Source organism: Aethalodelphis obliquidens, unplaced genomic scaffold, assembly GCF_003676395.1.
Source record: "Aethalodelphis obliquidens isolate GAN/ISIS:26980383/991018 unplaced genomic scaffold, ASM367639v1 scaffold2, whole genome shotgun sequence".
NCBI classification, from domain to species: Eukaryota; Metazoa; Chordata; class Mammalia; order Artiodactyla; family Delphinidae; genus Aethalodelphis; species Aethalodelphis obliquidens.
In genome coordinates, this window is record NW_020837946.1 from 60633689 (window position 1) to 60647219 (window position 13531).

Sequence of the window (13531 nt, forward strand, 5' to 3'; positions counted from 1 at the left end):
TTTTTGTGAATGCCTATTCAAAAGCAAAGAATACTCTGCATAGGAATAAAATGAATTAATTTATAATTAAATCATGCAAAAAACATTTGGATGATTACAATTAATAACTATTAATATGACCACTTAATTTTTAAGGTGAAGAAAGTACTATATAGTAGCCATACCTGTGATTTTAATATTACAAGGAATGCCAAAAGGAGCCTCTCCTACAGTTCCAGTAGTCCCACCCCATCTGCATGCACACCCTAAGTCAAGTTTCTGTTGCATGAACTAAAAACAAAACAAAACAAAAATGGTGGCTTTAGCACCTACTTATTTGCTGTCTGGAGAGAGAAAAAAATCAAATTCACATGTATATGACAGAGGAAATGTCTTTATTTATTCAAGGGCCTTTCTGTTTATCTTCCCACCCCTCTTTTAAAGGTTACTTTGTCTTTCTGCATTTGTACAGTTTTGTAGAGTTGAAATCTACACAGTGCCTTACTTTAAAAACATCTCATTAAAAAATTCATACCTCAGTCCTATCAAGGGGGGAAAGTGGCGAGGGGGGTGGTGGTGGTGGTGTGATGAACTGGGAGATTGGGATTGACATGAATACACTAATATGTATTAAATGGACAACTAATAAGAACCTGCTGTATAAAAAAAATAAATAAAATAAAATTCAAAAAAAAATTCATACCTCAGTCCAAATCTCAAGTTAATTTCAATATGGCAAATTTCAATTTTCTCTACCTGTTCAGTGATGGCTTGGAAGCTATAAAGTCTGACCAGTCCCGAGCTGTACATCACAATCAGTATTCCATGAGACAAGGTGGCATCTGTTACGCTCCCGAAAATCTGAGGGGAAAGGTAGATATCACCTGAGAAAAGACCAGAAGGCCAATCCTCTGAGTTTCAGAGTGGTTTGTCCATCTGTTTAATATTCAGGCCACCACTACAACACTGCTGCCTAGCATTATAACTTAATTATAATTTAGAAACTGGAAGCTAAGGTGTTATTAGGGCAGAGTGGTAAGCCACTGGGGTCTCAAACTGAAGCACTAATGGGAGTGTAAGACATACCCCTCAAAATGATGCAGCAGCATACATTTGCTTCACAGTCTTGTCAATATCTTTTAATAACAAATCCTCTTCCTCATGGACATAGGTGTAAACTGAGTCCATTTAATTCTACCACGCAGAATATGCACGGCAGAATAAATACAGGGACCTATTCTTCATAAAATGTTATTTATAAAGGGACATTTTTTTAGCTGGAGGTGAAAAGATTGGGTCTAAGAAAGTAATTCTAGTAAAAAATAGCCTACTCGAGAATTTTATCATTACCTTGTTCTTTAAATATCTAATACTGTTAAAACCGAACATGTTAAAAACCAAATACATCCAGAAACATTTAGCCTAGCTAACCTTGAGGAGCTTTGGCTCATTGTTCCCTTTCTGTCTCTGTTCTATGTACTGGATCCTGTCATGATGCTCCATAGAGCTCTAAAAAGAACTTGATTCTGTGCCTATTTTAATATTTAACAAAAGCCAACTAACATAAACAAATATTCATAGCAATGAAAGAACAAGTACCCCCGCTCGCCACAACTAGAGAAAGCCTGCATGCAGCAACGAAGACTCAATGCAGCCAAAAATAAATAAATAAAAAAGAAAGAACAAGTAGAAATTCAGTGAAAATCTGTTTCTGTTTCTACTCAAGACAAATCATTTAGTAAAGATTTACTACCCCAACAAACAGCTTAAAGTACATTCTGAGCCTGGCCCGTAGGTAGTCTTATTATGCATGGTAAGTGAAAGATAAACGTCAATTTCAAATAACTGTAATCAAAATCAAATCCCTCAAATGATTATCTCGAACATGTAAGAATAAGTAGAAACAATTTATGACTTTGCTAAGTGTTCACTCCTATTGTAGACTGTAATAAGTATACACACTTAATCCACAAGCACAAAGAGAACAATTACACTTATGAGCTGTGTTTTCTGTCATCTCTTAAAAGGATAATCATGGTTTGCCTTGCTCTTGACTAGCCTATGACTTTTTATTCCCTGATCCTCATTCCCCAATTTGAAAGGAGGATTTGTTTAATTCAAATGTATTTTCAGATGATGAGTGCTATAATAAAGTAGCCACTCTTATTTTAAAATTTGGTTTAAACTCTGGAGTCAAATCTAAGTTCAAATTCCAGCTTCTCCATTTACTACCTTTAGGATTTTGGTAGCTGCTTAACCTCCTAGTTAAATACTTTATATGTTACACTATTATTATATGTCGTAAAATATTCAAAGTGCCTGATACAAAATGAACAATTAATAAATAATTAGTTCTTTAGTCTTTATGCAGTTTAGTATATTATGCTTATATAAAACTTTTAAAATACATTCATCTTGTTTGCTTATAAGTATTAGTGGACCCTCAAGACCTGGCCTCAATAATGCTTCAGGTGCTTAATTAAAGACTAGTAGAATAGACCAATAAATAACTATTCACCCAAACTAAGTAACAATTTTTTTTAAAGGAAACTAGCAAACTATTGATTCTTTTACTCAGAGGAAATATGTCCTTTCTTTCTTCCCAAATAACCACCCCACAAATCAAGAACAATGGCAACAACAATAAAACCCAACACTGGGCTTCCCTGGTGGCGCAGTGGTTGAGAGTCTGCCTGCCGATGCAGGGGACGTGGGTTCGTGCCCCGGTCTGCGAAGATCCCACATGCCACGGAGCGGCTAGGCCTGTGAGCCATGGCCGCTGAGCCTGCGCGTCCAGAGCCTGTGCTCCGCAATGGGAGAGGCCACAACAGTGAGAGGCCCGTGTACCGCAAAAAATAAAAACAAAACCCAACACTGAATGAGTTGAAGAACTTACATATTTAATTATAAGACTTGTTTATATACCATAAAACAAGTTTTAGATCTATACTTTGCAATTAAAATGAGGCACTTTGTTGCAGCTTTTTACCTTTATGATCATTTTTAACAAGCTTTGGAATATTCCCAATGAAAAAAATATTTTACTCATTTCATAATTTTATAGAACAGTGGTTTGTTAATGACTGGTACTCAACACTATCCACCTGAAAAGCATAAAAACATGCAGAAAGGGACTTCCTTGGTGGCGCAGTGGTTAAGAATCCTCCTGCCAATGCAGTGGACACAGGTTCGATCCTTGGTCCGGGAAGATCCCACGTGCCGTGAAGCAACTAAGCCCGTGCGCCACAGCTACGGAGCCTATGCTCTAGAGCCCGCGCGCCAAAACAACTGAGCCCATGTGCCACAACTACTGAAGCCCACGTGCCTAGGCCCATGCTCCACAACAAGAGAAGCCACCGCAATGAGAAGCCCACACACTGCAATGAAGAGTAGCCCCCAACACAACTAGAGAAAGCCCATGCGCAGCGACGAAGACCCAAAGCAGCCAAGAATAACTAACTAACTAACTAAATAAACATGTAGAAAGATGAAGGGACTATTAGACTCTCGTCCCACATCAAATGTTCTCATGTATTCTGATATGAAATAAACTAAATCAGCAAGCTTTGTACAGTCAAGGGAACATTTCCAATCCAAACACCTAATAAACAAATAATTAAACAATGATATTACACCTTATTGTCAAAAAATTAGTATTACAATTAAATCAGAAATGAGTTCCTACCTTTTTGTTGATCTCCAGAATCCCTATGAGTGAAAAAGGTAGCACATGGAACACTGCAAGGTACAGCAAAACAGGTTGTTGAATGCCTGCCTAAAAGGAAAGACTAAAATCATAGGCAGCTCTCAAGAGTATTTTAAAACTGCTGTTTTCCTAGTGGTTACCAGTGGGGAAAGGGAAGTGGGGGAGGGGCAATATAGGGGTAGGGGATTACGAGGTACAAACTATTATGTATAAGACAAACTACAAGGATATATTGTACAACATGGGGAATAAAGCCAATATGTTATAAGAACTATAAATGGAGTATAACCTTTACAAATCATGAACCACTATATTGTACATCTATAACATATATCATACATCAACTATACTTCTATAAAAAGTTTTTTTAATTAAAAAAATAAAAACACTGTTTTCATGAATTAAAAACACTCCTCTATCTATATTGCAAAGTTACTTAAACAGGAAGGGCTGCATGTTCAAAATATGTCCACTAAGCCTTTAGTCCTTCAGATACTACAAACTGCATATACACACAAAAATCTATAGAAGTAAGTATAACAGTAAACGTTTCTTAACAACAAAATATATTTTCCAAAAACATACTTTATATACTGTATAACAAAATATATTTATATACTATATAATAGATTATAATATAAATTAATATATTGTATTATATTATTATACAACATAATTTATACTGTGAATTGGAATTCTAATAATCAAGGGCCTAATCAAAAGACACAGAGTTATCATGGTCATATCATTTAGCATTACAAAACAGTATTACACTAACATGAGAAAATAGAAATAGAAAAAAGTATCAACAATTAAAACTCGAGTGATTTCTCTGCTTGAAGAAGATATCTCCTTTACTCTGAAGAACAAGGTTCAAATTTCTTTCCGTTATGGAATATAAAATAATCTGTGGTATTTCCCCAGAGTGGCTTGAAGGGAATTGCCTAAATTTGTGGTAAACAACTTTTAGCATGCTTCAGAAATCAAAGATAATTAGTTCTTTTATAACAAATTTTCAGACAAAGATGCTGAAATCAAAGATAATTAGCATGCTTCAGAAATCAAAGATAATTAGTTCTTTTATAACAAATTTTCAGACAAATTCCTCTAGAAACAAATTCTTTATTTTATTGAATGTTTAAAGATGTCTACCTGCTGGGCCAATGCTGAGCCTTTGCTCTGAGCTGACTTGACTGCAATGACTTCTTGAGGAGTGTCCCAGCTCAAGTATCTTTTAAAAGAATAAAAAGAAATTTATTCATTTGGGTCAATTTCCTTATACTTAAAATAAAAATATAATAGATATTTTAAAAGTGAACAGTTTTTCAGTTACTTAAATTATAAAAGCAAAGCAGTTTATTTTAAAAACAAGTAACTAAAAGAATTCCCTTGGATCCTTATACGTATTTATTCCTATTTTTAAATATATATATAATTTTAATCCTTCTAGAGTCTCAGTGAATAAAAATTATATTTGATCTGTCAGTATTCAAAACTTAGAAAACAAAAAACCATTCCTGATTTAAAATGGAAGTTACAAAAAGCATTGAAAATGTTACATTCACATTTTGCATGCACATATTCATTCCAAAAATTTATATCTAATTTATAAAATTGCTAGTTAAAAATGAACAGTTCTTAGATTATATTACGTAGGTAATTTAACTCAACAGACCAGCCTTCAGAAAAATCTACCATAAAATACATCCTACATATAAAATACTATTTGTAAAAAGTAAATTTTTTTAAGAAAGGGTATCTGCCAACTACTAGAGGTTAGTTACTTATGAGGAATACAAATATAAATGATAAAAGGTCTCCATCCTCAAATCTTCAAAAGTAGTCATGAGGAGAGAAAAATAGAATAGGTTTTTAAACTGAGATCTATGTATACAATGGAAAACTTAAAAAAAAAAAATCTTGAAATATCCCAGGCCACAAGTCTCAATTTTTCATAATAAAATTTTAAATAACAAAGTCACACTTAATACCTGAATTTGCAATATGAAGCAAGATATATTTTCTCAAGGACTTTTCCTGTAGTTGCTGATATACGAAGTAGCCAATTATGAGCAGTCAGTGCTATGAGTGAGGATTTATAATCTGATGTATTGGGAAGCATTTCTCCCTTAAAAAAAATGAGGTATAAAACTGAAACTCCACAGTCATAAACAATCTGCAGTAATCCATATCCAAAGAAAACAGCTAAACACTTAAAGAAGTAGTCAAATAAGTAAATTAAAAAAGAACTATTAATGCACAAAGAATTAAGACAAGGAAAGATTAAAATCATGAATAATTATTTTCATCATTAATTTATTAAGTGAGTTTGTTCACATGGAGTGCTTCAACAGTACCTGAAATAACTGATTACTTATTAAGTATTAATCATTAAGTATTCAACAAATGTTAGCCAATCATTATCATAATAACAACAGTAATAGGAGTACTACTGATGCTGCTGTGATAACAATAGCAACAATAACATTTCTTTTTTTTTTTTTTTTTTTTGCGGTACGCGAGCCTCTCACTGTTGTGGCCTCTCCCGTTGCGGAGCACAGGCTCCGGACGCGCAGGCTCAGTGGCCATGGCTCACGGGCCTAGCCGCTCCGCAGCATGTGGGATCTTCCCGGACCGGGGCACGAACCCATGTCCCCTGCATCGGCAGGCGGACTCTCAACCACTGTGCCACCAGGGAAGCCCCAATAACAGTTCTTAAAACTATGTATAATACCATAAGCAATTAAGAGTCATCTGCTAGAATAGATGTTTCTTTATTCTTGTTTTCCTTTTGATAAAAGTTAAAATGGCAAAAGAGCAAATTATCCCATTAGTCACTGTGGCTCTACTCTAACCTCAAATGAAAAGCTAAAATCCAGAATCAAGGCAGCCAAAGAAGAAAAGAATCAGACCTAATTTTAAAGAGAACCTCTGTCTCCAATGGATTACCCCCAACAAAGGGAGAGGACAGCTGCTTGGGCGTACCTGCCACTGAGGGGTTGCCATAAGGTGGAAGACTAAGGCAGAAAGAGAAAGAGAAGCCAAGGGTTCTACTTTGATTTATAGAATAAAAAAGATGTTCTAAGGGGAAAGTTAAGAATAAGGAAGTTGAAATTACTCTTATATTGCTTGGGCTGAAGAGTGAATAGAAAAGAATGTAAGTGTAGTTATTTTATTTATACTCCTAAGGTTTGTCTCCCCTTTCAAATGTCAGGGAAAGAAACAAGGTTTTTTTGTTTGTTTCTTGGGTGTGTGTGTGTGTGTTTAAGCTTATTAGCTACTGAAGTCTTACACTAAAATCACAGGCAATGATGTAAATATTTTTATTCTTTGGTGTCTTACATAAGTATCACCTCATGGAGTTTTTAAAAATGTACCATTTATACCTTGCCTACTTAAAAAAACAAGGATTAAGTAGCATACATAATAGGTTCAAGCTATTTTCCTAAACTAAAAGTTGCATTTCACACATTATCTCAGAGAAGAAGGGTGCTAGTTTAAATGTAGTTTCACATCAGTATGTTAATACAATATGCTTTGTAGTTTTTCTTAGTGGAAAATCTTGCTCCACTTCAAATAAGAATGAAATGTTTAAAGAGAATTGAGATTAGGAATTTGGTTACTAGAAACTTTATTTTTGCAGGATTGCTCTAAATTTTTGGTGTTCTGCACTGGTGTCTTCAAAATGTTTCTCAGTTAGGAAATCTGTCATCCTCTTCCCCTCACCAATGAGACTGGATTAAAAGGCTTTAGATGTGGGGACACAAAAGTTATTTTTAACTTTCAATAAGGAGTTGGGGAAGAGAACGTAGATTTAAAGCTTCCTGATTTTTAAAAAGGAGACTTCTATGAAAAGAAAGCAACTGTCCAGGGAAAAAGAAAGCAGCAGCTCTGGAAAACTACAATTTTATGTAAAAACAACTGTTTAAAAAAAAAAGGAATTTTAATAATAAATGCAAAGCATAGTCTCTTAACCTTTAAACATTATTTTTGGTCACATATTCTATTTTTCCTAAAAAATAAACAGCCAGATTCACAGACCTGATTAGTTTGTTGTAGTACTTTTTTTCTTTCTTCTTTTTTTTTTTTTTTGGCCACACCAGACATCATGTGGTATTTAGTTCCCTGACCAGGGGTCGAACCCGTGCCCCCTGCAGTAGAAGCGAGGAGTCTTAACCACTGGACCACCAGGGGAGCCCCTGTTGCAGTACTTTTTTTTTTTTTAAACATCTTTATTGCAGTATAATTGCTTTACAATGGTGTGTTAGTTGCTGCTGTATAACCAAGTGAATCAGCTATATGTATACATATATCCCCATATCTCCTCCCTCTTGCGTCTCCCTCCCCACCCCTCTAGGTGGACACAAAGCACCGAGTTGATCTCCCTGTGCTATGCAGCTGCTTCCCACTAGCTAGCTATTTTACATTTGGTAGTGTATATATGTCCATGCCACTCTCTCACTTCGTCCAGCTTACCCTTCCCCCTCCCCGTGTCCTCAAGTCCATTCTCTATGTCTGTGTCTTTATTCCTATCCTGCCCCTAGGTTCATGAGAACCTTTTTTTTTTTTTAAGATTCCATATATATGTGTTAGCATACGGTATTTGTTTTTCTCTTTCTGATTTACTTCACCCTGTATGACAGTCTCTAGGTCCATCTACCTCACTACAAATAACTCAGTTTCGTTTCTTTTTATGGCTGAGTAATATTCCATTGTATATATGTGTTGCAGCACTTCTTAAGTGTTTCTTAGAACACTGATCCTATGGAAAATTAATATTTAAAAATATATCTCAAAATAGGAAGTTCTATGATCAAAAAAGCTGGGAAAACGGTTTGACAATCACCATGAACAGTAGTATTATTGTAAGTATTAATAGTATTAAAGGCTCTGAGAAGTAATTCTATAATAAACTTATTTAACCCTTTAAACAACCTAATTCTCCCAACTCCTCTAGCAATTATAAGATGTTAACATCTTATGAAAACGGTGTTCTGAAAAAATACACACTGGGGCAATGCTGATCTGATGGAATGAGCTTATCTATTATTTTATTATTTTTATTTTTATCTTATTATTTTCCTAAAAAGATTCATAGAGGAAACCCGTAAGAATCCACTTTCAAAGAGTCACATGGGCTTCCCTGGTGGCGCAGTGATTGAGGGTCTGCCTGCCGATGTAAGGGACACGGGTTCGTGCCCCGGTCCGGGAAGATCCCACATGCCGCGGAGCGGCTGGGCCCGTGAGCCATGGCCGCGGAGCCTGCACGTCCGGAGCCTGTGCTCCGCAATGGGAGAGGCCACAACAGTGAGAGGCCCGCATACCGCAAAAAAAAAAAAAGAGTCACGTAACGTAACTGTTGCCCTAAATAAATATTTTATTGTCTCAATATATTAAGTAGAATAATCTCTTAAATGCTAAGAATAACTATAAACTAGCTTATATTGCTTATAAAACTTTTAATCAGTTCATAACTTTTTCTAGTTTTCAAGATTTACAAATGGTATTAAAAGTTAAAAATATATTCATAGTATTAATATATAATTTTTTAGGACAGGAATTACTTGGTGAGGAAAAATGATAATCAAAAGATATGCTCTCTTCTTGATTCCTTTCAAAGTTTAAGAATCACTATGATGCCTAAGTTTTATTTCTTTATGCAGTACATTAACAATAATCTGTTCTTCTAGGCTAAAAATGCTTTAGAAATAAGTGCTCTAAAAACAAATCTTACCACTGGGCATTCCCATAATAAAGCATCCTCTATTTTTTCTGATTTGGAACATTTTGGCATTTCATAAAGTTTTCTTGGCTCTGATGCAACGCTGGGGAAAAAAAAAAAGATTATTCTTCTTCATAAATGAGGTAGTGTTTGCTCAGATTTGACGGTTTTGTTTTTTTTTAATTCAGAGATTTGGAATACCAAAAATACAACTTGCTACTTTGTTTTCCTCTTCTTGATTAAATGTTAACATTTTTTTTTCTGATCACAAAATTCATAATACACATTCATAGAAAAAAATCTAAAATATATAATAAATTAAAATAAATTATAATAGTACAAAACTACCCAATATTAACATTTTGGCTCAGTATTAATATCTTGGTTCATTTCCCTCTAGCTTTTCTTTATATACACATACCCACCTGCTGATCACTTTCCAAAATTGGAGCATACTGAATTCTTTCTTTATCCTTTAACATTTAATATGAATATCTCTGTTGAATTCCACATTCATAAACTGTTATTCCAACATCATAAAATGAAAATTAATTAGATAAAGAGTTCCTTTATTTGCGATGCAAATTAGTAGATAATAAAGGAAATACCCTTTAAGGCTTTTTTTTTTACTCCCAAGTTGTGTTTCAGAAAGGTTGAATAAGCTTATACTTCTGCCAATATTGAACACTATATTTTTGATATGAAAAATAGTCTCTTACCTTTAATATATACTTCCCTGATTACTACTAAGAGGTGTACATAGATGTTTTCATTTTTTTAAACTCATGAACTTTAAAATTAAACTACTATTTAGAAACAATTTTTAGGGTGACAATTTTATTCAACTTTGATGTACTCTCACTGACTCAAAGGTTTAAACCAAACAGAATTTCACAGAAATGAAAGCAACCTCATATATGATTCTAACCTATGGGTAAAACACCCCTGAATGGAATAAAGAACTCCAATGGTATTTACCATTGGATCACCAATCAATGCCACTTACCCTGATTTTTAAAAAATTTTCAATTAAAGCAGCTATCTCTAAATTGGAAAAGTTACAATACGGGCATTAAATGATACCAAAGAATTACTGTTAATTTTGCTGGGCATGATAATGACATTATGATGATATAAGAAGATGTCCAGATTTCCACTTCTAGCATGAGAGTATGAGGAGCTCTATGGACATGCTCCCCAGTAAAATGGTGAGAATTATAAAAGGACAACTAATTAAAGTCTCTGGAAGTGGTCCTAGAGGCATATAACAAATGAAAAAACATTTACTCAAAAAAATCTACTAGAACTCAGTAAGAACAGTAAGAGTCTATGGTGTTTGAAATAATATGTGCTCCCTCTCCACCATTCTTAGCTCAGCAAGATGAAAACTCTACTCCAGACTGGTACAGCCAAGAGCACAGGGCTCCCTCAACCCCCGGCTCCTAGAGGGTTACCTTCCCTCGAAGGGTAGAATGACAGCATTTTCCATCCAGCCTCCACCTCCTCGTTGCTGGGCCTGGGTTCTAGGTTAGTGCAGTCAAGAGGTGGGACTCCCTTCTGCCTAGCCCCTACTCATGGGACGGAGGCTCTACCTTGGGCCTGCCATGCCTAAGAATACTGGAGCTCTGATTACCCTTATCCCACCTCATAAAGCAGTGGTTCCACATTGAGAGTGGCAAGAAAATCCGAGGCTAATGTCTGCCCCAACCCCATGTGCTCAGCTAGAGTAAGGGAGTCATTCAGAGGCAAAAGTGCCACTGACCCTCTCCCCCCACCAGCTTGAGAGCCTTGGCATGAAGATTTTGCCTGGCGGAGAAGCAGGCCATAAAGCAGGCCAAGTCTCTTCCCAGAGAAACTGACTTCATTTGTAACAGAGTGAGAAGTTCTAGCCTAAGAGCACTCTCACAACCAGTGGAAGCTGTGATGAAAGGCAAATGAGTAGAGATCTGTAGATTCACTGGCCATACAGGCTAAACTGTAGGCTGGTTAATTTGCTGGAGAGAACCAGAAAAAGATTGCTAGGAGGAGCCCTCCAGGGTCAGAACAAATCTCAAACACTACTTAAAAAACCATTGTCTCTAACTTCTGGTTTCTGGTCCATCAGTCATGTCCTCACAACAAGAAAATAGCTAAGCAAACTGAAAATCAACAACTCTTATTAGTTACATCAGATAATTGAGGTCAGAGGGCAAATTGCTGCCCCCAAAACTGGAGAGAGAGGTGGATACCAAGAATCACAGCTTACTAGAAGCAAAAACCCAGGAGCAAGCCGCTGGAGTCAGTACTGGGGAGACAAAAACAAGAACACCAGAGAAAATTTTAGGCTCTGACACCTACAGCGACAGCAAACAACAAACACAGCCTAACTCCTAGCCAGATAAATATTAATCTCACTCTAAAGACCTATTTACTACAATTCCTTTTACCCAATACATCATGAACTTTCAACAAAAAATTGCAAGGCATGCTAAAATGCAAAATACGAAGTTTAAAGAGACAAAGCAAATGTGAGGACCAGACAAGTTATGGTGGAGGTTTCGGAATTATCAGATTGGGAACTTAAAATAAATATGATTAATATGCTAAGGACTCTAATGGAAAAAGTGGAGACATGGAGGAACAGATGGGTAATTAATCACAGAGAAAAAATCCTAAGAAAAAATCAAAAGGAAATGCTAGCAATCAAAAACACCATAATACAAATGAAGAATGTCTTTGATGGGCTTATCAGGAGACCGGACACAGTTGAGGAAAGAATCAGTGATCTTGAACATACGTCAACAGAAACTTCCCAAACTAGAAAGAAAAAAGAATGAAAAAAGCAGAACAGAACATCTAAGAACTGTGGGAAATTGGAAAATGTGTAATGTACACAAAATGGGAATACCAGAAGGAGAAGAAAGAGAACAAAACAGAAGAAATACTGAAATAATAATGGCCGAAAATTTTCCAAAATTAATGACAGACACCAAACCACATACATAGGAAGCTTACAGAACACCAAGCATGATAAATACCAAAAAATCTATACCTAAGCATACCATATTCCAACTGTAGAAAATCAAAAACAAAGAGAACATCTTGAAAGACGGTAGAGGGAAAAAAATCACCTTACCTACAGATGAACAGGTTAAGAATTACACTGGACTTCTCTTCAGAAACCATGCAAGCAAGTAGAGAGTGGAGTGAAATATTTAAAGTGATGAAACAAAACAAACTCCCACCAACCTAGAATTCTGTATCCTGAGAGGTTATCCTTCAAAAGTTGAGGAGAAATAAGACTTTTTCAGACAAACAAAAATTGAGGGAATGTGTTGTCAGTGAACCTGCCTTATAAGAAAGTTCTGCCTTAAGAACTCAAAGAAGTTCTCCAGAGAGAAGAAAAATGATATAGGTCAGAAACTCAGATTTACATAAAGAAAAGAAGAATGTTAAAGAAGGAATAAATAAAGATAAAATAAAATCCATTGTTTTTCTTATACTTAATTGATTTAACTGATAAAAAGGTGTTTATAATAATGTATTCAGCAACAAGGTATTCAATGATTATAGCTTATGGATAAGTAAAATGTATGACAGCAATATTATAAAAGACAGGAGGGAGGAATTAGAAACACTCTGTTATAAGGTAGCTGCACTACTCATGAAGAGAGTAGGAGAAAGTGACTTGAAAGTGACTTAGATTAGTTGTAAATGTATACTGCAAGTTCCAAGGCAACCACTAAAAAGTTTAAAAAAGAAATATAATTGATATGTTAAAGTGGAGAGAAAATGTAATCATATAGAATGCTCAGTTAAAACCAGAGAAGGCAGAAACAGAATAAAAGACAAAGAAACAAAGAAAGCTGGAGTAGCCATATTAATTTCAGACACAGCAGACTTTGACAAGGAAAATTATCAGGGATAAAGAGTGGCATTAATGTGTATGCATCTAACAACAGAATGTCAAAATATGTGAGACGAAAACTTACAGAACACAAGGAGAAATAGACAAATCCACTAATATAGTTAGAGACTTCGAAACAACCTCTATCAGTAACTGACAGATCCAACAAGCAGAGTCCATAAGGATATAGTTGAACTGAACAGTACCATCAATCAGCTGGGTCCAACTGACATCTTTA

The 13531-nt window shown here is 35.4% G+C and overlaps 1 protein-coding gene across 3 annotated transcripts in view; it reads right to left on the reverse strand.

The window, feature by feature from the left end:
• Positions 1-13531, reverse strand: part of DCAF17 (DDB1 and CUL4 associated factor 17) — a 35847-nt gene that overhangs the window by 19961 nt on the left and 2355 nt on the right. For 2 of the 3 annotated variants that reach the window (XM_027128401.1, XM_027128414.1), the window contains exons 3-8: positions 9420-9510; positions 5677-5813; positions 4838-4916; positions 3665-3754; positions 736-840; positions 165-270 (exon numbers count right to left, since the gene is read on the reverse strand). In XM_027128401.1, the coding sequence (XP_026984202.1) occupies positions 165-270; positions 736-840; positions 3665-3754; positions 4838-4916; positions 5677-5813; positions 9420-9510 (608 nt within the window). The remainder of the gene's footprint in view (positions 1-164; positions 271-735; positions 841-3664; positions 3755-4837; positions 4917-5676; positions 5814-9419; positions 9511-13531) is intronic. The other variant, XM_027128406.1, reaches the window with a different exon arrangement.